Source organism: Pongo abelii, chromosome 1 (assembly GCF_028885655.2).
Source record: "Pongo abelii isolate AG06213 chromosome 1, NHGRI_mPonAbe1-v2.0_pri, whole genome shotgun sequence".
In the NCBI taxonomy this organism is placed as follows: Eukaryota; Metazoa; Chordata; class Mammalia; order Primates; family Hominidae; genus Pongo; species Pongo abelii.
The window spans coordinates 51,693,097-51,717,376 of NC_071985.2; the positions used below are offsets into that span (position 1 = coordinate 51,693,097).

At 45.2% G+C, this 24,280-nt stretch overlaps 1 protein-coding gene across 9 annotated transcripts; it reads right to left on the reverse strand.

The window, feature by feature from the left end:
* Nucleotides 1-277: 277 nt before the first annotated feature.
* On the reverse strand, nucleotides 278-22,357 carry LHX9 (LIM homeobox 9). Of its 9 annotated transcripts, none has more exons than XM_054523703.2 (8): nucleotides 22,219-22,357; nucleotides 21,332-21,445; nucleotides 21,017-21,087; nucleotides 15,637-15,755; nucleotides 13,462-13,664; nucleotides 11,971-12,326; nucleotides 5,780-5,982; nucleotides 278-4,561 (listed from the first exon to the last, which is right to left on the reverse strand). In XM_054523703.2, exons 3-8 carry the CDS (start codon nucleotides 21,042-21,044, stop codon nucleotides 4,304-4,306), a joined length of 1,167 nt encoding a protein of 388 aa, XP_054379678.1. In that variant the 5' UTR covers nucleotides 21,045-21,087; nucleotides 21,332-21,445; nucleotides 22,219-22,357; the 3' UTR covers nucleotides 278-4,303. The 9 variants fall into 9 exon arrangements, with proteins under 9 accessions (XP_054379678.1, XP_054379698.1, XP_009237926.1 ...); XM_054523723.2 differs by lacking the exon at nucleotides 22,219-22,357 and adding an exon at nucleotides 21,542-21,845 and having other exon boundaries at nucleotides 278-1,643; XM_009239651.4 differs by lacking the exon at nucleotides 22,219-22,357 and adding an exon at nucleotides 21,542-21,709.
* Nucleotides 22,358-24,280: the final 1,923 nt, after the last annotated feature.

The following is a 24,280-nucleotide window of genomic DNA, read 5'->3' on the forward strand; positions in this document are numbered from 1 at the left end:
GGGAAAGAAGGCAAGACCGTAGGGCAAAGATTTGAATAAACTGGCTGGAAATGCATTGGAAAATCTATTTAAGTTGCTATAGCTGTGGATGAGGTTTCAATGAGGCATAAACATTCAAGTTACTGACAAAACCAGCATGATGTGTGATCACTCAAAATAGTCTACTTGTCATGGTGCATTGCTTTTTTTTATTAGTAAGTTGCTCTCTCTTTAAAATTTTTTCTTTTTAGTATTCAGGAAGTGAAAGCATTTAAGAAAACATTCAAAATTCTGAGAATACATGTAAGTGAAATATTTAATGTCTGTCATTCATAAAATTTACATCATTTACATAGGGTTCATTTGTATATAATAAAAATTTCATCATAATGAAAAATTTTCTGGAAAGTATATGTTAGTTTGTTTAACATATGCTTTGGATATACAGCTAAATAGGAATAGCTAAAATTTTATTCTTCAAATATTCCCCTTAACAATTAAAAAAAACCTCATTCCTAAATATTTGTCTGTCTTTCCATTTGCTTTTTTGTTTGTAATAATCATATGTAACTTGAACTATGCAAAGATTGGATCTTTTCATAGTTCAGAATATATTTGTATACTTCAATAAATTTGTTCATTGCATAGCAAACATGTAAACTCACATAGGATCTATAAATTTTACCCTAGTAATCTAAAAAAGTTGCCAAAATTTTACACAATAGCTTATTCTAAGGTTTATTTTGTTGTAATTTGGGTTCACTTTGTTTTTTATTTTTAATACATGTGGCAATTGAATACAACAAATGAAAATAAGTCATGAAAAGGTAAAAACCAAGTAAGTAATTTTATCCTAGATTACCAGAATTTAATCTCACTATGCTGTTTGTATTTTTTCATTAGTATAACAAGTTGTAAATGTACTGTGCTGCCTCTTTAAGTGTTCAAAATTAATTTCAACAGCGTGTGTTTAACATAAAGTTAACTATGTTTGCATCAAATAAATGTTTATTAATGAAAGCTATTTATCATACAAGAAACAGCAAAGATAAGTCATCATACAGAGGTGTACACTAGAGGTGACATATGTAAAAGTGCATGCAGAGATTTCTGTTTAAAAAGGAAGTAATAAACAATAATGCTAAAATTACTGGGGTTTGAGCCCTATACTCTTAAAGGGGTGATAGCTTTTCTTTGAATTTACAGTTGGAAAATGCCATTAACAGGACTAATACACATTAGCAAGCAGGTGAAATGAATGTTTTGGACTTTATTTTACAACTATTTGTGCTTGACAAATGTGTGAAATTTTTTTCAATAATAATTTTTTTCAAATATGGGGTGGGCATATTACTGCCAGGTTGCTCTGGTTTTGTACATGGTTTATCTAATTTTGTTTAAACCACATAATTTTAGGCCTTCAGTTGTGTTAGACACCATAAAGAACACAAGATTCGTTAACATTCAGTAAATGACATTTAAGTCTCTCTCTCTCTCTCTTTTTTTGGCTTAATAAATTTTTTAATGTATGATTATCATAACCTAATAGTGTCTTTGTCTTCACTGCAGTGGATTTCCGATCAAACTTTTCCCCTTCTTTTAATACTTTAGGGAATTTTCAAACGTCGGGATGTTTGGCTGTAATGCCCCAAGATTTGTTCTCCCTGAAAAAAATCATAGTGACAATTTATTAACTACAGAGCAACTTGGCTTTTAGGGGTCTGCAATTTCTATTTAGATTTACAAATATCCATTTGTGCTCAATAGACCTAACATGAAATCTTAATCATATTTAAGGTTTTGTTCCATGCAATTACTTTATATGCTAATTAGCCTTTTTATTCTAAAAATTGGACTGAGTCAAATCAGTGGGGCATTACTTTTGTTATAAGAAAATATATCCAAAGGTATTTCTAGGTTGAATTACATTGCATGTGCAACAATGTGTAACATTTCATATGAATCAGAAATTTGGAAATCTAAAAACTATTTGTATGTTTAAATATTTCTAAAAATGTTGTATTACCATTTGAATAGCTTTTACATATAGATGCTGGAACACACTAGTACGGTTAAAACTTAAATAAAACTGATGGGAAAGAAAACTCCTTAGATTCAAAATGGTTTATTCACACAAATTTAATAGGATATATCACAATTGTTTGGTCCATAAATATTTAGGGGAAATAGTTTCTATACAATGCATTTATCAATTAACAAAGAAACATGGACAATTTTGCTAGACCACTTACTGTACTATAAACACGAAGCTCAATATATAAGATTATTGAATTTATCAACTATATTTGAGAGAGTGCACAACTGCTTTCTATGACATGTTTGTCTCCTCTAACAGGATACACCATAAAAAGAGTTTCAGAAATAAGAGGTAAAACAGTACAAAACTAGTGAGGTGTCAAAAGGGCTTAAAACAGTTAATTTAACAAACAACACATATATCCTGATTTTTCACAAACTTACTTCCAAGTTATATCATAAGGCACATAGGAGAACTGAGTTATAATTAGTCTACTTAATAAAGTAGATCTATATAGTACCATATATTGTTCTGTCAAAGAACAAAATTTATAAGTGTCAATATTTTACCTGTAAAAGTGTATTAATAAGATCTCAGCCTTACCAAGGTTGTTTGGTCTGGTTAGTGGTAAATGCCCAAAATGTAATAGAAATATGAAAAGTCAAGATTTAAGCTCCATATAAGATGATAACCATACTTGCTAAATATATAATGGCAATCACACCTTTCTTCTGTTACAGTGTTAACTTATCTTCCATCATCTTTTTTTAAAAAATAAGCTACTTTCTGTGCTAATTTTCTAAAGACCCTGAGCAAAAGTTACAATAATGCACTTTAATGTGGGCAGTGAACTGTCAATATGTAACCACACATTTATACAGCCAGAAGGACACCTTTAAAATCTATTAAATAGCCACTTCGACCACCAAAGGAGATTTAAGGGGTCCAAAAAGTGGAGAATATGTGCAAAGTTATTCTTAACAATCCACTAAAGCAAGACATATATCTTGACTTCTTTTTTATTTTTTTAGGAAATCCACAATCTAATTGGTATTTAACTACAACAGAAGCGTAATAGATGAACATTCACCACTGCCCAGACCATTAAGATTTTAGCTTAAATTAAAAGAAAAAAAATGCTACTGTAAACTAGGAAATATATTCAGATCAGCATCCACAAGGCTTCTGAGTTTATCTACTTTAAGACTAATAACTTCAAATCTCTAATATCAGAAAAATTATTTTCAATACATAAGTCAACCTATGTCAAAATAAAATAAAGCAAAACGAAACCAATTGTTGGTATAAGTCTACCAGGCTGGGTATTTTAAACATTATTCATATAGAATGCCAGATACAATATCATGGTACAGCTGAAGCCAATTAATAGAGCTATTAATTAAATTATACTAATTTTTTTACTTCTTAAAACATTATATTTTGCTTATTTCCATTTTCCCTGGGAAAAAAAGTAACTAGAAAGAATGGTTTCCGAGCTACTGTTTTTAGCTTTAGGAGGTTAAAAGTATGGAATGTCAAAATCAATGCGGAATTTTCATGGGTACATAGGGAGCTTAAGTATTTTTCAAATGTTGAAAAACAAATAACCAAGTAAAAAGTTTTTAGAGTTGTACACCCCTAAGAGAAGGAAAAGTCACATTCCTGTAATAGATTTCTCACCTAATTAACCATTACTATTTAAAATGTCTATAGTTAATGCTTTTATTTCATCATATTCCTCACTTGAATTAACAGTTCAGGTAAGAAATAGAAATACTAAAAACAAGTTTTCAGTTTTAAGATTTAAAAAATGTAACGTTTTCAAAACTCCATAATCACACATACAATTGCAAGATTTAAAAAGTAACTAATTAATTATCTGGTTCTTTATTAACCTAATCATTTAACTGGGAATATGATTATTTGCCCATAATAATACCACTCTTTTTTCTTTTTTCCTCGAGATTCTGGAAATAAGTAACATACAATTTTAAGAGGCACTTATTAGAATTATTCAAAAACTCTGCTTACCAACTGAAAGACCTAATTAATTTTTTTTAAATCCAAATACACTTTGTAGACAAAATATATTCACTTAAAGGAGACAATACTGTAAACTCATTTGCCAAGTGGCTGCAGATGCTACACACCAAGCTGTTATTTTTATTCCCCAAATATCTTGTGGGTTAGAAGAAAAAAAAAGTCTTGTAAATAATAAAATAATAATAATTAGAATAATAATAAAAAGAAGAGGAAGAATTTAAAAAATAAAAAAAAAAACCAATGTTAGAAAAGGTTCGTTAAGGTAGTTTGTGAGGGGCTTCCGGATTCGTGGCTGTCCATGTTAGAGGTCACGGATGTCACTACAGTGATAGTGGGATTGGTCAGGTCTGTTAAAGTGGTCGCAGTGCCGGGTGGAGTGAGAGCTCCGCTGTCTGCTGAGGGCGGGGCCGGAAGCGACGTGCCGTCAGCTTTATCAACACCCCCATTCTCCTGCCGCAAAAGGTTCCTTCTGAATTTGGCTCGTGCGTTTTGGAACCAAACCTGCAAACCAATCCCAATTGATTTCTTTACCGATGTTCATTTTTATATTTCTTTTCTTTCTCTCTCACTTGTTCTTTTTTTCTTTTTCTTTCTTTCTTTCTTTTTTTTTTTTTTTTTTGATATATGTTTCTCCTTTTAAATATAATTGTTTGTTTTTCTTAGGAGGAAAGGGGCTTTTTTTCCTTTCTTTTAAAAGAGAGTTATTCAAGTAACACTACGGATTTATTCTCTCTCAACTGCACTTATTCCACCCTGTAGCATTAACAAGTGCCACTTGGAACAACTGATGCTTAAGTGGATATACCATGGAAATGAACACATGGTGATAAAAAGGGGGAAATACACTGTGATTCCTCAACTGTTATCTTTTGAGAAGGGGTAGAAGCAGGGCCATTGAAAGTATGGCAAAGTAAGAATCACTCATATGAAATGGACATCACTGAAACAGACTTCAAGCCATTCGTGAGCCCAGCACACGGTATATATTCTTCACATAGAAAAAAACTCCCAGGGCCACAGACCTCAAACAGCCTGAAACTGTTTAGCAGAATTTAAAATGCCTGCTATTTGTCACCAAGAAGTGAGAGAAGATCACAGGTGACTCACAGCAACCTATCATAATTTCATTAGTTATATGTTCTTGCCATGATGAGTTTAGGAAATCAATTGGACAGCAGAACTAACTTCCAGTACTTTGTTTTTAATTATGGTTTGTTAAGGCAGGAAAATACTTGCTCCAATTGGTTGCTGAAACACTAACCATACTTTTGGCTTTTCAGGAGTGGAAAGAAGCTTCCACCTGATTTTGGAAGGTGAGTGAGGCTACCAAAAGTTTGCCGAGTTAAGACAGTGCCAACAGGTCCCTCTCAAGTCTGTGCACTGAGCATAATATTAATGGAAATCGATAAAGCCACGGCCTGTGCAAATAACATCACTCTTATTTGCACAGCAGTGAGACAAGCTGTGCTGCCTTTGAAGGGCCCATCTCCACATATGTAGAGAGAATGTGGCTGTATTTAAAAAGACCCTGGGTCTCTGTTTGGGCACCCTCCAGGAAGCCCCTGCAAAATCTCAGAACACCCTCTAGGGAGATAGCTAAGATAAACTAGTAAGAAGCAATATAGGAAATATCTGCGTCACTCTAACCAGGGAAGAGCACTATATTTACTGGCAAGGGGAAGGGAAATGTATGCACAGTCAATGATGCACGTGTCTTACCTGCAAAACTCTTTTGGTCAGACCTGTTTTCTGAGCAAGCTGCTTGAGGTCCTTGGCATCCGGGTTGTGGTTGATGGCAAAGTAGGATTTCATGGTCCGGAGCTGGTGATGCTTGAAAGAGGTTCGCATGCGCTTGGTCTTCTGCGAGGGTGGATAAGGCTGCTGGTCCCGGTCCAAGTGGTCTGCCTCATTCTCATTACAACCTGTTGCAGTAACAGTGAACAAACAACTGCTCAGTGGAAATTCTTTTTTTTTTTTTTTTTTTTTTTTTAAAGCAGAAATTCTTGCATTAGCTGACATGATGGCAGGCTGTATGACACTGCTGTGGTAATAAAGCAGCAGTGAAAAAGGTTGTCAACCCAATTATGAGTAGTATCTAGACAAAAAGAAAGAAGATAATTGCTAAAGTGAGCTGAACTCGTCTGTTAATGTAGACACAACCAAAGTTTATGCAATAGAAAAATATTGGTTAAATCCTCTCTTTTGTTTAATGGTTGCTGGAAGAATTTGAGAATATGAACAAACCGTAAGTAGTAAGGTGGGAGTGAGAGAGACCTACGAGAGTGAGAAGAAACCCTTTTCTAATGCAATTATTTGTACCAGCTCCCCACTGCCCACACTCACAGTATTTAAGACTCTACCTTTTGTCTATATTTCTGGAATGAGACACACTGTCTGAAGGTATTGCTTTTTGTCATGAGACGTAGAGAAACAAGTATTACTACTCTCTCAAGTCTGAAAGTTTCTGAGGGCCCACCGACTAAGGAAGCATCTAGGTCAATTCTAAGGATTAGCCTTTTCTCATATTCCTAGAGCTCTGTCAGTCAGGAAAAAGTTAGAAAAGGCTGAAAAAGGAGGAGAAGTTAGAAATTTAAAATTTGTGAATTTCTTATGTAAACATAAGAATATTATTTGTTTCAGCTTTTAGCTATGACTGGTTAACACAGGGCTATACCAGAAAGAAAATATTTTTCCCCTGGAGTGATTTTAATAAATATTTCTGAAAGAGAATGAGCCCAGACTCCCCTTCACACGGTTCATGCCTGAAGCGCTCCCCACAGCTCACAGTTGAGAGACACTGGTGGTGCTTATTTCTAGGCTCAGATCTTAGTCCCTTTTGCTCCAGATGTGTGTGAGTGGGATGTAAGCTGTGCCCCTGGCTGGTCTGGCAGAGAGAGGGTGGCATTTTCTCTCCCCTTACAAAGACTTTCTTAGCACCAAGGGCAAAACAACCCAGTCTTTGAAACCAGCCAGAAAGTCATTACCCCCAGGATGTAAAGCTGCACATTTAAAGGGTCATTTCCAAGAATCTACTGGCTCTGCATAGGAAATACAATTGTAAAATGAAAACATTTTGTGAAATATTTACACAACCAACTTCAGCCAACTTCACAAATTAAAGAGCATGGCAATTTTTTTTCTTTAAATTCTTCCTTCAGATAGTTATATAAATTTAGATCTGATCATCCTGACTTGTACTGCTTTATAATAGAAAATCTGAAACCAACCTGATCATGTCATTCCAGGGAGAAAGAAACCTGAATCTTAAAAAAGGGAGGCATCCTTTAATATGAGCTCTTCCAATCTGCTTAATAAAGTATTCTGCTTAATAAAATGTTATCTGCCTGCTAGGCTCTGTTTAGAATTACTTTTTAAAAAATATTCAGCAAATCAGCATATTTACAGAAACACAGAAGTTTTGTAGTCATCAACCAAGAAGTCAGCCACATATAAAACTCACTTAACAAGAAATTCCTCCTAATGTAAAAAGACTAGACACAAACAAATGTCTCCTTTGTTTGTATTTCCATAAGACACATAAGTAGGAGGACACACTTGGCAAAAGAACAGGTGAGTTCATTGAGGGAAATGACTATACCGTATTCAACTTTGAATTGCTTCTCTGAGTCAAACACAGGGGTAGGAGCTCAAGAAGCATTCAATCAAGATGTTGGGCCCTTTGTTCATCAGTAAATTACAAGTGAGTATTAATCCGAAATTAAATCAACTTGAAGTGGAATCCAAGTCAGATATATACATTCGAATGTAAAGCATAGGCTTCTTAAACTCCACCAGAAAGGGTACCATATGTCCAGAGATAACAGAAAGAGTATGCATTACATTTTATCCTATTTTGGCCCAGTGGGGATATGTCAAGTTCAAATATTCTACAGAATTGCACCTTCATATCCTCAAATGGATGAAACAGCATCTCTATGACCTACTATAAAACTATACTTACCTCCAGTAAACTCAACCATATTTCATAACCAGATTATAAATATACCCACAAAAAATAGTCAAAGAGGCACACGTTAGTCATCGGAGGTTTCTTCAAGTAAGATTTCTTTCCTATCATATGTAACATGTAACCTTTCCTGAACAACACATCAAACTGAATTTCACACTTGGGACAGAAGACTTGGTGTTTAAATAATGCCCTTGGCCATCTTTCCCCCACTCCATACCAGGGTAATATATAGAAATGAATATGATTCCCAACCTGACTATATAATCATTAGTTCTTAAAATGAAATTTATGAAAAATAATTGTGGTAAGATTTAATGAAATGGCTTCCCTGAAAACGCATTCTATATCCATTATTGCTGATTAAAAACTCAGCAGAGCCTTTTAGTGTGTTAAATACAGTTATAGGCCCTGTTTCCACATAAAATACACAATCCAATATGTAAGGAGATAGCTCATTAGGTCTTTATTAAACAGATATTACTATATATGATTTTCCTGTGACTGTTATCTCATATTATGCAACTTAATAGAGAAATCTATTTCTTCTACAGAGTAACAGTGCATTATCTGATATTGTTTATGTTTAACTACACATGCATTACATAAACTTGCAAATGACTGTTTCTCCAAGGCCTAGTTCTAAAGCTGTAGGGGATTCCCCCACTCCCCGAATTATGAGATGAAATGATAACTCTTAAAACTGTCTTAAATATCTACCTGTCAGTTCACATCCAGTATTATAAAGTTAATGAGAAGATCTAAGTATTTTATTTCCAGTCACTTATGCAATGGTCACCCATCCTAAAGTGAGTGTCGCTGTGAAGGTATGTAACCTTCTGAGAATGAACTGATCCCTGGAAGACCACTAGGGGTCAGTGCCAGGCTAATTTAACCACCAGGAGCCTTAAAAGTTTGGATAGGAAGAAAGGACTTAAGGAAAGGATATTTTGAGAAGTGGCAAGAGTTTAATCTCTCAATTAATGTTTAAATTACACAAATAAGAGCTTTCTATCTTAAACTAAATCTTCTTCTCATCCCTAGAGGGCTTTATTTCAAGCTAGCATTTCAGGTAAACTTTCCATGTCTCTTTCTAAAATATTTGCCTGATTAATTTGCACAGAGGTATAAACCAAACTAGGGACATTCTCATTAAAAGGCATTTGCCCTATCAAGCACTAGCTGGCCTTTGCCAAGTTTCATATCTTCTCTGAGATTCTTTGAATCACAAACATGTTTTCTGCACATTTTGAAAACATACTGTGTAAATTATACTTAGTTTAGTATCAACCTTACCCTTTATGAGACTTGTTTACATTTAATGTTTACATTTAATGAAAGATAGCAAGATAAAATCCAAAGAAGGCTAAAATAATGAGTTAAAACTGGATTTATTTTATTTTTTACATTTTAACATGTGTTTAATTTGCTGAAGGGTTTCTTGCCCTAGTTTTGTAACAAAGTGGCATCAGATTCGCAAGCACTGTTTTAAATGATGGCCTGATTTCTGGTCAGGCATCTTCAAACCAATTCCCATAGATAATTTTAACCTAATCTTTAAAATATATATCCTATTGAATAGTATCTCTGGGAAAAGTCCAGAATGGATGGAGTAGATGTTAACTAAGAGGCATCCAGTTTGTAGTGGTGCGAGGTACAAACTCTTCGGGCTAAGGGGGCCTAAACAATTTTTCCCTCCTTTGGGAGCAAGACAAAAGCAACCTTCTCCACAACAACTTGTAGCAGCATTAATTTGCAAACTAAAGACCTAAGTGGCTCAGAAGGATTCTTTTATTCTTCTTAAAAATAAGTTTGTACTCTCTAGTTATTTTCAGAGAAGTAAAAGAATCTAAATTCTACTGTTCTTAAAGCTCCTTGGATCTAACATGAAGATCCAAGGCAAAATCAAATTTAGCTAATTAGATTAGATAAACAATCAAAAAGTCAGGCTTGCCTACTGTTTGGCTAGAAATCTTCACCCTTCTGGACTTTATCCGGGCTGAGAGATCCCTTCTTTCCAAAAAAACTCACTAGTTGTGTATGAGTGGCTTGCGCTCTCTCTCTCTCTCTCTCTCTCTCTCTCTCTCTCTCTCTCTCTCTCTCGGGAATTAGGGCCTTGGTGAGTGGCTTGAGATTCCAATGTCACCTTCTATTAATAAAGAACAATTAGTGCCCTGCCTGCCCTGCCCCAGGGACCACGCATCAAAGAAGATGAAGTAAGCATGCTGGGCAAAGTGGCCCCTAACCAAATCTCCTGCTCCAGCACAGCAGGGGCCAGTGTGAGGGCACGGCCACTACTGAGGGTTGCCAAAACCCGGGGCTTTGCCCGCTGCCCTCACACAGATTGACTGACCCTGGTGAGATTTGCAGTGAGCCGGCAGGTCCTTTTCTTTTCGTCCAGCAACCCTGGTATGAACCCCCTAGGGACAAGTGCTGCCACACAGTGTTCCCCATTGCTCCCCATTCTCCCTGCAAGGCCACCCGCTGTGCTTGCCCATAAAGGATTCTCCTCTTCAGTTAGATCAGGCAGTAGAGAACCCCAGGAGAGAGCCTAACAGAGGGCTGAGAGAGCGGCCACTCATCCTGTGTGGGTTCCCCTGAAAACTCTAAACTCAGGGCAGGACTGTTAGCTCACATTCCCACTGGCTGTGTGATCTTGGGCAAATCACTTAACCAGCTGGACACTGTTCTTTACCATTGACTAGCAATGTCAGGCACCATACCAGGCCCTGGGAACTGCAAGAGAAAAACAGGAAAAATCCCGTGCTCTGAGGTGCCCATGCTTGGTATCTGGGGGCATTCGTAGTAATAGAGTGGGGTTGCCATAATAAGGTCCTCAAGGTTCCTTCCAACAGAATGGTCTCCCCTGTCCTGAGTGTCAGTCTGCTGAGATTCTCAGCCAGGTGTGGGCCAGGGCACTGAAAGCCAAAGCAGTTAAGGTCCTTAGGCTCCCCAAAAGTTAGCCAGGGTTTTCTAAAACCTCTTTTTTCCAGTGATTGGGACTCACAAGAATAGCTTCTGTTCTGCTCAGTTAGATTATCATCTGCAGAGCCGATCACCATCCTCACCTGGAGGATGGGGAGTGGGGGCAGGCTACCAACAATGGGAAACTGATGCATGTGAGAGATTGATACATGATAGGCGTGTCCCCCAAAGCAAGGAAGAATGTGTTCTTGACTTGTTGTCTGCATGTTGTTTTTAATGAAGAGAGAAGGTGGTTGAGTATAGATGAATGGCGTGAGATACCACTAAGCCTCTTCAGGACGCCTGACCTGGAGGTACTTTCAGTTCCAGGGGTCTGGATGTCTGGATGGTCTATCACACCGGGAATGAGACGGCTGGATGAATATCCTGACTTAGGAAAGACACAGGCTAGCTCAGCTGTGGAGAGTGATTCCCACCCCTACAACTGCTTTTTGCCAAGATCAGGGATTAGGTTTTTCAACACTCTTGCCAACTGTGTTCCTGATTAACTTTGGGCTGGTGACCACAGCCTCTGACCCCTCTAGACAGACTAGGGTTGGGCTCTGTAGACTTTTTTTTTTTTTTCTTCAGTATTTAGGAAACCTCCTCCAGGATCTATAATTTGGCCTCCACAAAGAAATTGCCCTGAGGCTGTTTTGCTCCAACTGAGAGCCAGAAACTAATGGGCTCATTAACTAATGGGCAAGAAGGATTTGGCTCTGCCTGTTTGGGGAAAGTCACTACAGCCCCATAGTTATGAATGTGTTTTTTGCCACAACCTAAATAAAGTGCTGCCTCTCCCTCCCTTCCCCCTTCCTCCTCCCTCTCTCCCTTCCTTCAGAGTGAGAGGGAGTTGTAGTGAGAACAGAGGCATTGGGCAAAACACACTCTTGCTGCAAGACTTCGGACGGGGAAGGAGCTCTACGAATTTTCCTCAGGGAGGCCGGGGCTGCGCCGGGGGTGAGGATAGAGGGCACACCTGAGTTGTAATTGACGATGTCCACTCCCAGGGCTGGGCTCTTCCGCTTCCGGGGCCGCCCCTTCTGCACGGTGCCCGTACCGTTGAAGTAAGGCAGGGCCAGGCCGCCGCTCTTGGCCGCCAGCTCCGTGTAGCTCAGCTGCGGTGGATACTCTCCTTGCAAGAGGGTCTCGAAGTGGGCGCGGCAGTACACCAGGCTGTCCTTCATGCCGAAATGGTCGCCCGTGGTCAGAGTCTTGTTGCAAGTGGAGCAGGTGAAGCAGCTCAGGTGGTAGACAGAGTCTCGGGCGCGCATGACCATCTCCGAGGCAGAAATGCCAAGGTGGCAGCGGGCACATCTCTGCACAGAGAACCTTCTGGAAGGAAACAGTTGAGTCAAGGCGCTAGTTGAAGCAAGGCAGAGCCATCTCCCACCCGCGACACCTGGGTTTGGCCTGCAGTGGCCTGAGACTGGGACCTGGGAGGGTTCCAGGAGGACAGGACAGTGGGCATTAATTTTATTTGCTCATCGACCTTTTCTGATAAACCAAGACAAAGGATCTTTACATTAAAGTCAGAAGAACCGGGCAACTAAGCCTTAGTTTTCTTCTCTGTAAAGTGAAAATTTAAAAAATTTAAAAAAAATTTTAAAAAGCAAACCACTAGTTAGCACTAGCTAACTCACAGTACTAGAATATTAAATTGCTATGCCAAGTGAAAACACTTAAATCAATTACGAAATATTATATGAATGAAAGAAGATATAATTATTCCTGGATGTGCGCGGGTGTGGGAAAGCATGCGGACACAGTCCTGGAAAATGACGATTTTGTAGAGAAAAGGTTATTATTTTTTTAACCACTTATCTTGCTTGGGCTGAGAGCGGAACTAGGTCACCTGCACATAGTTCTGTCTTTCCCGATCCAGAAACATAACTGAGAAGAATCAATAAAGAAGCCTGCTGCTGAGTTTTCTCCAATCTGGCGGGCATGGTTGTAACTAGCGATAAAAGGAACTCGGAACTGAGTGGCTTGGGTTTTGGCAATGGCATTTATTCCTTTTCATAGTCATTTACAGAGTCTCCTGCCACCTGCGAAAACCTAACACTCTGTTGCTGCTGCCCGAGCCACTAGTTCAGTTTCAAGGCGCAGAACTTGCCCAATTCGTAGCAAGCGGAAAACAAAAACCCAATCAAGTCTCGGTCGACGGAGACCACGTCCATTTACTCTTCCCCAGATTTCCCCAAATTCCGCCAGCCAAGCTGAGAAGTGATGGGAGCACGTGGTATTCGCTGATAAAGCTCTAGACCTTTAATGTCCCTCCCACCCACCCTCACCGTCGGTCAGGGAGATTGCAGCTTGAAGGCATATGCAGTGGGTTTCCCTGGTCTCCGAAATGATAACCGCACCCGGAATGGGGCAAAAGGTAGGGGACGGAGAGGGGATTCCGGGCTCAGGCAGATGGCCCCGCCAGGTGTACTCGGGCGTAGGAAGTGGGGGTGTAGGGGAGTACCTGTAGTAATCCTCCTTGCAGTAAATGCTACCGTCCTTGGCAAAGCAGGTGAGCTCGGACTCGAGGGCCAGCTTACATTCACAGCACTTCAGGCATCTCAGATGCCACTGTTTGTCCACAGCCAGCAGGTAGTACCTGTCCGAGATCTTGCCCCCGCAGCCGGCGCACAGGGCGGGCTTCTCCGGGCTGAGCGGGGGCATGCCCTGCAAAGAAAGCACACCGCAAGGCTGAGGAGGGCGCGCGGTGTCGCCGCACGACGCGGGGTTCTCCCCCAGGCAGACCGAGCCCAGGGCGTGCAGAGAGCGCGGCAGGGGCCAGGGTCCACTGCACAAAGGCAAAAGTCAGGGGAAACATTTGTGATTTCTCCCTTTGCGGCTCGCTTGCTTTCTTCCGTGTCTGCCTGAACCGGCGTTCGCGTCCTCCCAGGACTATTAACCTAAAGACATCCCAGCCATCCGGAGCCTCGCTTAAAAAGGACTAGGAGAATATTGACTACAGTTTGGTGATCGTTTCCGAATTCAAATAATTACAAGCTAAAAATTGTGGTTTTCGACGCACACAAAATAAAACAACGGAAATGATAGGGGAGTGAAAAGGAAATTTGAACAAGCACAGGTTGTTTTTAAACAAAAAATATTACAGTTCGATTTCTCTAAATTCTTATAAGCAGCATTGAAATCAAAAGCAAAGGGGAGATTATTGGACCTGTGCTCATAATTTGGTCGACTTTGTTTTGATTGAGATATATTTGGCAGACCCTGCTCTTCCCTAATTTTCAGGGCTATTGGTCCCGTTCCCAATAAGTGTGTAAAGTGGCTGTTCCCGAAGAGGGTCCGTTGTCCAGCCCGCTCTATACAGTCCCCTCTTTCCCTAGCATCAACAGGCATACTGAGACCTTTGTCTTGAAAATCTGTTTAGTGCCCAAGTTACGCTTCCCTCTGGGTCCCACTGACCCGACTGGGGACGCCCCAGTGGCCCCACCTTGAGGAGCCCAGCCCCGCTGCAAAATTTGGGTTTGGGTTGCTACTATTTGTTTTTAAATGTGATGACCAGAAAAAGGGAAAAGTAGTTAACCTCCCGACATTTCCCTCACGACTAGCAGAAATGGGTTGAACTTCCCCACGAAACTTCAGCGGGCCTGAAAAAGTAAAGTTTAGCCCTTTACTCCGACCAGGGGCCCCGGCACTGAATGAGTGTTACAAATATAGACACGTTCACGAGTTGGGCTACTTGGCCGGACCCAAAACCCAGCTGACAAGGGCTAGAGCAGTCTCCTGATTAGTTTGGGCTACGAGTCCTACTGTGGTACCAAAGGATCTACACAGCTATGTTTGGCTGAAATCATTTCCGGAGACTTCTGTAGTTCCCCCCCTCCCATTAGTAATCTGGAAAGGGAAGCGCTTAGATAAGTAATTAGTTTTCTTTATTAAGAGGACATGACTTTATTATTATGGATAGTAGAAACAGTGGTAGTTGATTAGCTTGTTTAAGGGTTGGTTATAAAGTTCATGCGTTTCGACTGGGTGCCACGCTCCTCCGTATGTTTTATTTGATTTCCCCCTACACATGACATCCGCCCGGTCCTGGCGCTAAACGTAGTGCTGTCTCGCTAGAGGGACTCAGTCGGGATACCAGAAACCCTGAGAGTCTCTCGGTTAGGGGTCCCAAGCCCCGAGCGTCTAGAGAACTGGAAATGACCCAGTCGCGTCCGAATCTACTTCACAGGTCCGGTCATCAGGCCCAGAGACTAAGGCCACCTGGGCTCCTGCTTGGCTCGGACGCCTCGGCAGAGCGCGGTCCTCCTATTGCTTGCGCCCAGCTTGCCCTCGGAGCTGCGGATCCTCGCCGGGGAGACGCCTGCCCCAGAATCAAGGGAACCTTGAGGTCTGTAGAAGAGAACGCCACCGCCCCCCACCCCACCTCCTCCCAGTTCCTCTCCCTGCTCTTTCGGAATCAGCTGCGACAGAGGCTAGCCAGCTGCAGACATTTCGATTCAGAAAAACGACCGTTTCTTAGCCCTGCAGACCTAGGTGGACGGGAGAAAACTCACCCGCCACCCTCAAGCGGACGTCTCTGCGACCCGCCGCCCCCGATCTCCACCGGCCAGGGAGTCGGCTTGGTTTAACAGAGGGCGCAGGGGTGCCCGGCTACCGCCGCGGCGGAGCCCTTCCTTACCGCGTCGCGGCCGTTGAGCTGGGCGCCTTTGGCCAGACGGGCCTCAGTCTTGGATCTGCGCTCCATCTCCTCCATGATGCCTTGGATGTGGCCTCCGGAGATCCCGTGGAAGAGCATGGCTGGGGGGCGGAAAGGACACGAGTTGTCTTCTGCTCGGCACCCCACTATTTCCATATACACACGCCCGGGGCTTTCAGCTCATCCGAGTGAAGGAGGCAAGGGACCAGAGAGGGCTGCGCTGTGGGAGCGCAGAGACGCTCGAGGATGGAGGGAAAGAGGGAGAGAAAGGAGGAGAAGAAACAGACGGAGTGGAAATCGTTCTGCTTGGGGGGCCGAGGGGAAGCAAAAAGAACTGGGAAGAGTCGGGGGGAAGCCTCAGCGGCTCCCTGAAGGAGATGTGCAGAAAACAAACAATTCGGGCGGAGGGAAAAAGAGGCGTAGAAGGCGAATCTTACTGCTCTGAGAGATCGGGTTACTAATGGGAAACAACTGCAGCGGGGGGAGGAAAACAAAATCTGGTGAAGAAAGAAAATAGTTTTGAACACAAAGAAAGAAAAAGACGTGCTATTTTCAGCGTTCCCTGGCTGCTTGCAAGTTCCCAGTGCCTGTAGGTTGGGTTGGGGACTGCTCCTGCCTGAGCTGTGTCCAATTTGTTAAGAGACTAAAGCCAGCCCATTTTTGATAATTTAGTAGGAGGAGTTCTCTCCCCGGAGCTGCCACGGATTTTTATTCAGACAACAAAGACCTGTCATACTCCTCTCAACCCCCTGGTGATGGGCAAGCAGGACAAACATTACAAAGGGGTGGGGGGATAGAGAGTAGGGAGGCAGGAGGAGGGGGCATTTACCTCCCCACAAAACACACACACACATCCTTCCAAGAGTTCCCAGCAGTCATGTTTTAAAGGGGAAAAGGAGCTCTTGTTGTCCCCGCCCTGGTGCAGGAGGCCTAGAGCCCGCCTATTTGATCCGAGTTCAAGATCAGACCTTGGCTCAGGACACACACAATATCAGCTTCAAACTTTGGATTTCCTCCTTGTGGACATTTTCATCCCCAGCCTGCAGGACTGTCACCCGAAATGCATAAATATTGAGCAGAAATGTAAGCAATTTACTGAAGTGGAGACAATGCTGGTTCCTCTCCTCCCCATCCCGTCTTCCTCAATCCACTTTTAAAAGCAGCTGTCTGACAATTCATCTCTTTGCCTCACCTTCTTGAGGGCCGGAGACCCTACTAGATGCTGGCTTCATCCGAAGTGGAAAGGGCGTTTGGAGCGTCTGCATTTCTCAGGGTTACTTTTGGCAAAACAATTTTCTTTGAGAAAATTAGAGTGTAGGGGACAGGGCATGGACCTGTACACACGGGTACGCAATTGCGCCTTGGCCATAGGGCGGCTTATTCTCTTCCCCGGTTCAGGTTTGAAGGAAGGCTGCCGGAGATTCTAATGTCTCATCTGAAGCTTGCCAATATGGGAAGCGACTTGGGGACTCCTGGGAGCTTGGCGCCTGCCCCCGCAGGACTGGGCGCTAGCCCCATCGCGTGCTGCTTTCACTACCCTGGCAGGACAGAGGACTTGTAAAACTGGGCGCACCCGCACACTCAGAAGGGTGTGAAAGGGACTCTTTGCCGTGGAGGAGGGGAAGGTGAGAACTGACAAGCAGAATGGCAGATCTGCTCCTCACAAGAGGTGGGATTGTTCTGTCGCCCTCTGTTCCCGGTAGCGGCGGCCCCTCCCCGGCCCCATTAAAAAGTGTCCACAATACTCTGATATTGTCGATTCATTCAAACGGCCAGAGGTCCCCTAGGGCCCCGAGGCACAGCGCTGCGGCAGGAACCAACGCGGCTTTACCCAGAGAGGAAGACGCGCCGGCCGCTCTCTGTTCTTCTCGTCCCCGTCGTCAGCCTGCGTTCCCCACTACTTCCCGCCGCCTTTCCCAGGACTTCGGTGCCTGTGTCCTGGCACATCCTAGATACCTCAGAAGAGCCGCCCGGCCGCAGACCCGCTTCCCTCCGCCCGGGGGAGCCCGACCGCGAACTGTGGCCAAAGCTAGAAAGACGACGGGAGAAAAGCCAGGGAGAGAGGGAGGGAGGGAAGAAGGAAAGAAAAAAAAAGGGAGAGGATGAGAAGAAGGGGAAGGAAGGAAGGCAGAAATAAAGAGAGAGAGGAAACGACCCCTGGTGCAGCAGCCTGACTTCCTGTCCCAAAGCATTGCCTTCTGAGGCTGCTGGAGTGGCCTCTTCCATGAAACTCAAGACTCTACTGCTTCCCCTCCTTTTTTCTCAGGGTCAAAAATAATGTTATTTGCAGACTGGACGCAGTTTAGGTCCTCCGGGTGCCAAAATGCAGCTCATAAAACACAATTTCACACAAAAATGAAGCCAATCAAGTGAACTAAGCTGGAGACATCCCCCTCCTCCTTACTTTGGCAGCTATACCTGACAGCAGGGCTGCTATTTACTGTAAGTAATGTAATTAGCCCCTTTGGATGGGAATCAATGAGCTTTTCAAACCCACGTGCACACAAGAAGGGCCCTGAGGAGGGGCTGGGGGCAGCAGTCCTTTCAGAGACAGCAGGTCCTCTCACAAAGGGGCAGATTGCCTTCACACAAGTCAGAGGCTAAACTGGCTTAGAGCTGGAGGAGGAGTCTCTGAGAAGTACCCTCAGTCAATTCACCCAAGGAAGCTCCAAGCAAAAAGTAAATACAGGACTTCAACCTACTTTGTCTAGTTTCTGTGCTAAAACCTCTCCCAACCCCCAAATGGGGGTGTTTGAAATTAGGTTTGGTTCTTGTTGCATATTGCCCCTGCTCAGCAAAATCAACAACGAAGAACCCAGGAATACCACTGCTTCCTTGCAAGAGATAAAACTTTGGAGACTGCATGCAGGGAAAGTTAAACAACTCCAGGAAAAAGCCAGAACTTTACAGTGTCTCCAGGGAAGCCAAACACGGAGGTTTTGTAAGCCCTCTAATCATCCATTCATTCTTCTATTCCACACAAGTTTGTTAATCGTCTAGGTACAGGCAAGGCAGAACACCTTCTGCAATCGGTTTCCAAGTTGAATCCTAGCTATTCCTGCTCTTATAAAACTCAGGTTATGAGTTCCTGCATCCAGTGGCATTTGCTACTTCCTGTAAAGAAGCAAACTGCCAGGATTCTTCCTTCTCAGTGAACGCAGGAAGTCTGGAGAAAGCTGGGGGTGGGGTGGGGGTCAGCTGGAGTTTGGGAGGTCCTTGTTAGCTCTGCGGAAATAGGTCCCCATGGGTCCAGCCCTTCCTCCTCTCACAGTTCCTAAGGAGGAAGCCCAGGAAGGGTGGGAAGGAATGCCCTCAAATTGGGTGTGTGAACCTGAGTTTTCTACTCTTTTTGTCTTGGAGCCCCCAAGAGAGATTGCCTAAGAGCTCCCCGCTCCTCATTCTCAAAGGACTTTAAATAAGCACTTTAAATAAGGAGATCATCTTTGTACCTCTGCCTTCTTTCACCTCTCCAGCAGAGGGGCTGAGGCCCGGTGGCTGGGGACAAAAAAAAAAAAAAAAATGTTCCCCCTTCTCCCAGCTGTAGTCTGAATGGCCCGCAAGTGTTCTATAAAAATTACAGTGTTCATTTTTTCAGTTCCTGAGCTGAGGGACAGGTGCATGTGGTTCTCTCTAGCCTGCATCGGGGATAAGATCTTAATTCTCCTCTAAATTCAAAGCTCTACCAGGTATAATGGGGCAGGTCCCTTGACCAGCACTGCTCTCCCTCACAATTGAGCACACGCAGTCCACTAAGCTTTCTTTCCTTTCTATTCTGACAGCACCCATCCCGCTACTGTTGCCGCTTTTAGGAAAGTGGACGGCCGGACTATAGTGGAGCATAATAGTTGGAACTGAGAGTTCGGGATCTTAGAATCTCTATGAAGGTCAAAAAGACTGCAGCGCCCTTGTCGCGGGCTCAGGTGGGTCTACATGGGCAAAGAACCCGAGCCCAGTAGAATTCCCTAGGGGGGAGGAAAGGGAAATTAAACCCACAGGACAGTTAGGGTTGAGAGGGAAGAAGTAACCCAACAAATGTGCATATTTTGAGAGCAAAGGTGACTTAAGGTCTCTTTCTACCTGAATTTTGGAGGCCATGATTCTGTGCCTCTAAGTTTGCCCTTTAAGAAGGAGGAGTTACCTTTCCTCCAGACCGTGTTAAGCTGGTTAAGGAGCCCCTTTGGTTTGAAAGGCGCGGCTCTTAAAACAGTATCCAGCGTCTGGCACTGTCCTGAGCACCCAAAGCCCAGTGAAACGTCAGCGTCAGCCTGAGGCTAGGAACCATGCGTTCAGTGCCGTGCCACCTGGCCCTGGATGCCCGGGCTGCGCTGGATGGAAGGTGAGCGGATTGCCGGGACACGCTGGGGCCTTTCTCCAGACAGTGGAGACTGAGATACTCCATGTGGAAAACTTCCCCCTACACTGAGGTTGGCAGATCCATACTGGGGCTGCTGCACGGGCGCACTTCTGATTCAGTCCTACTAGGGGGTCTTCCCTCAAGACAAATGGGAGTGAGCCAAGCAGAGCTGGGACAGGGGGAGTTCGGCTGCCTGCAAAGGGGGACCCGAGGCCACGCTCCAGCTGCACACCCTTGCCAGCCTCTCGCTGGGCAGTACTTCCCGGCCAAGGCCCTGCCCTTTCGCGCGTTCTCTGCCTACCCTCATCCTTCGCGGCAAAAAAAAAACCTCTCGCCAGCTTTTGCTTCCTTCAAACCTCTGTCCTCTATAGCCCCTGGGCTCTTCTCCCCAAAGGGGCCTGCGCCAAGTCTAGAATACAGCGCTTCTGAAATCTGATGCTCTTTTACCTGAGATTTGTTGCGCCGCCTGCCCTCAGCTCTGCAGAAATAAAGGGAGAAGTCCCGCACTGCGTCCGCTGAGATCAGGCGCAGAAACGGCTGCGCTAGGTTAGGACTGAACAACAACAAAAAAATGTGGGTGAAGCCAGTTTCCAGTTAACCCCTACACGTGTGAGAAATGGTGTCTTCTCGGCCCCCCTTCCATCCCTTCCAAGAAAGAGACACCCCCAGCAGCTCCCCGGAGGGTCAGGAGCGCGTCCCTTGAGCCACTGACTACTGGAGGATCAGTGGAACCAGGACCGCTGCCTGGCGCCCCGGACCCTGATCCTGAGGAAAGTCAAAGACAGTCAAAGAGAAAGGCAAAAGGAGGGTTTCAGGAGTCCTATCAGGAGACTCTGAAAGAGAATGTGTATTTTTGAGCCTACGAAGCGCGGTTTAATTTTTAAGACAAACACACACTCCTCTTCGTTCCACCCAACGAAGGCGCACACACACGCACACACACTCACATGGTATACGCACTGGCCCAAGGGGCAGAGAACATCAGAAGGAACCTGGCACATAACTCACCTGCCTCTAGAGTGGTACCGTTCAGCATTCTTAGAGGAAAAGGAGTGGATCACGCCGTAATGGTGGTTGCACTGGCAGAGAAAAGCCGCGCGTCAGCCCAGCGGTAGGGCCCGGCTTCCCCAAGCACCTCCTCCCACCCGGTGGGGCGCGTCCAAACCGCTCCTCCCGCGGAGACCTCAGGTAGGGACGCGGCTTGGAGCAAAGCCGGGCCTTCCTCCGGTAGGCTCCCAAGACGTCCCTGAAACTCCCGGCCGTCCGGGCGCACTCCGAGGGCAGAAAACTGCTCCAACTAAAACATCTCCTTCAGGGTCTTACCTTGATGTCCAGATGTCAGACGTTTCCCCCACTAGAACTCGGTTCTCGGCGAGGAAAGGCGGGAGGCGGCTGCCAGAGGTGCGGGCCAGTCCCTGCGTCTCGCTGAGGGTCCCCCTGTTAATCCAAATAAATAAATAAAGCGTTGGATGAAAATTAATTTCTCCCTTCTCTCTCTCCCCCACCCCGTTGGAGTTGATCTGATTCCCTCACCTCTGACCCTTAGCTCTCTCCACCTGTCTTTTATTTTCTGTTTATGCTTCCAAATCGGGAGGGGGAGGAGGAAGGGGTGGGCAGAGGGCACAGACGCGGGCCGGTGCCCAGAGAAACGCTCTGAGGTTGCGTTCAGCCCTTCCAGCCTCTCAATAATCAGAGGAGGTGTTAATGGAGGACTCGGCGGTAACTGAACCTCATAAAGCCCAGAGCGTCTTGAGGCTGGGGCGCAGCAGGGGGGCTGGAGTCCCGCGGCGTGCCCTGGGCTCCCGGCCCCCCAGCCAGCTTTTGCCTCACTGCAGCTTGTACCTAAAAGATGCTGCCGCCAGCTGGTGCTTGCATAGACGGTGAATGGGCGGTAGCTCCTGCGGGGAAACTAGGCTAAGCCATTGATTGTTCACCCACCGCGTCCCCGCCTTCCCCTCCCGGTCCCTCCTTCACTCTCCGCGCTCCCGGGCTGGGTATCAGGAACCCAGCACTCTGGGGAGTATTCTGCGCTCGAGGTCGGCGTTCGAGGCCGGGTCAACGAGAGAGCCAGGACATCTCTTCCTCCCGGGACCCGGCTAAGGGATGCGGGTGGTGATTAACCTTCCGGGAGAAAACCCTCACTTGGACCCGGGCAGGCAAGGGTTCGAGGGGATGCAGCCAGACCCGGGACCGGGCGGAGGCCACATTACCTGGTCTCAGGTTCCCGAGGGGCTGTGTTGCCCGGGGCGCAGTCAGGCCGCGGGAAAGTGGAGGGAGAACCGGGAAGCTGGGCCTTGGGCCAGTTATTTACCCATTCCCCCACCCTGTGCGCCCCTCACAGTCGGAGATGGGGAGGCGGGGGATTACAGCAAGGCTCCCGCGCCGGTGGGGAGGAGAGTATGAGCAGTGAGATTGGCCGCTCCAAGATGCTGGTCCGGGTGATGGTGCCGCCCTGCCTACCCGCCCCTCCTCCACGTGCCACCATAGCTACTCCTTGGCGGTGCGTGGCGTGGGTCCAGGGCGCAGTGGGCGGGGTGGGGGGACGCCCTCTTGCCTCCCAGCCGCTTGCGAAAACCGCGTGGGATTGCTGCTGCATGTGGGGCACGTGGGGGTGGACGCCGCTTCCACGCCTGCCCCACAAGCTCCGCCATACAGTCTAGGGTCTGTAAGGAACAAACCAGGAGCGGAGAACCCGAGCCCCCTGGCTTTCTCTTTTCATCCCAAATCCCGGAATGTAGCTCGGAGCACCTCCTACAAGATCTCGCTTCCTACCCACACTTGGCTTCGCTAACTAGTCCCACCAGACCGGTCAGTCCCACTAGTTTACCTTTTAATCTCCCCCACACCTGACTTTCCTCTTTCCGCCCTGGCCTCCTTAGCTCTTTCTTCTAGAATCTCCGCTATATCGGTCAGGTTTCGCAGCCAGGAAGGGACAGACCTCCCGGGTACATCTTCTATGCTCATCAGCGAGGCCATCGAATGGATGGACGGCGATACCCACCCGAAAACGCTTGGGTGCTTTCAACTCATTCCTGTCGAAAGCAACCGGGTTTAACCTCTTTGCGGTCCAATACCGTTTTAGGTATTTGGTAACGACATGCATTCTACACACACACACACACACACACACACGCAGGCGCACGCACACTGAAACGCGCACCAAAGCTCACACTTTAGAATACAAATTTCTGCTAGGAGGATGTGGTCGTTAAGGATCTTCCAATTCCTCTAGAGTCCATGATTCCTTGGTTAACACTGTCTTTTATGCCTGCAGTGTCAGGAAGGAAAGCCGTGAATCTGTGCGTTTTGTGTCATGAGCCCAGCCTCGAAGCTGTTTGTGGGGACAGAGGTCAACCCAGTGCCCTGGGCACCCCAGCACACATCAGAGCATCCAGAGGTCCAGGGTACGCTGGACATTACAGGGATAGCTCAGTCTCTTGGCTAAGGATAGCTGCGGGTTCTTCCCCAACCTTTTTCTCAGAAATCAGGCTCTTCACAGAGACTCGCAAAAAGGACGTAGACTTTCTCTGCCCTCCACTCCCGACTTAAATATCTTACTTTTTTAATGATGGGAGGGGATAGTTTTGGCATTCAGGATTATGTCTTAATTTTTGCATGGTAATGAAAAAATAGCACCGATTTTTCACTCCTTCACCACAGACATCCAATCCACAAACTAAGCTATGGCTTGAGTGTTAGAAAAGATGAAATGGCAGGTGTCAGCAAGGAGTGCAGGGCAAGGTTCCCTTTGCACTAGCCAGGGGCTGTGAGATCTCAAAGTGCTCATAGGAAGGCAACATGCCAATTGCCATTTGTCTGGTAGTGAGCTCTTTTCTCCAGCCTTGTCTGGAGACAAATCTAAGATCCGCAGATTTCTGACAGTGGAACTGTGTGTGTGGAATAGACTTTGCCAGTGCCTTTGGAGAAGGGGTGCTGCGCTGGAACAAAGAACTGCGCCAGGCCCAGGGAGCACCTCCACTTCTCAGGGCGCTATTTCAAACACACCCTGTTTGGGAACCTTAAATTTTACTTGAAAAAATAAAAGCCTTTCTCTTCCCTGCTCTGTATAAAGAGTGGGGGCAGTGCTGCTGCTTGAAGAGAGAGGAGTGTGCATCATGATCCACCTGCCACGACAATCAACGCTGCAGGAATCTGTCTTCACACCCCACCCTGGCAACCCTCACGACAAGATTCCCCAGTTTCCGTTGGGTCGTTTCACATACGAAACAATCTAAAAATCATTTTCCCTTGATTTACTGCACCCTGGGGCAG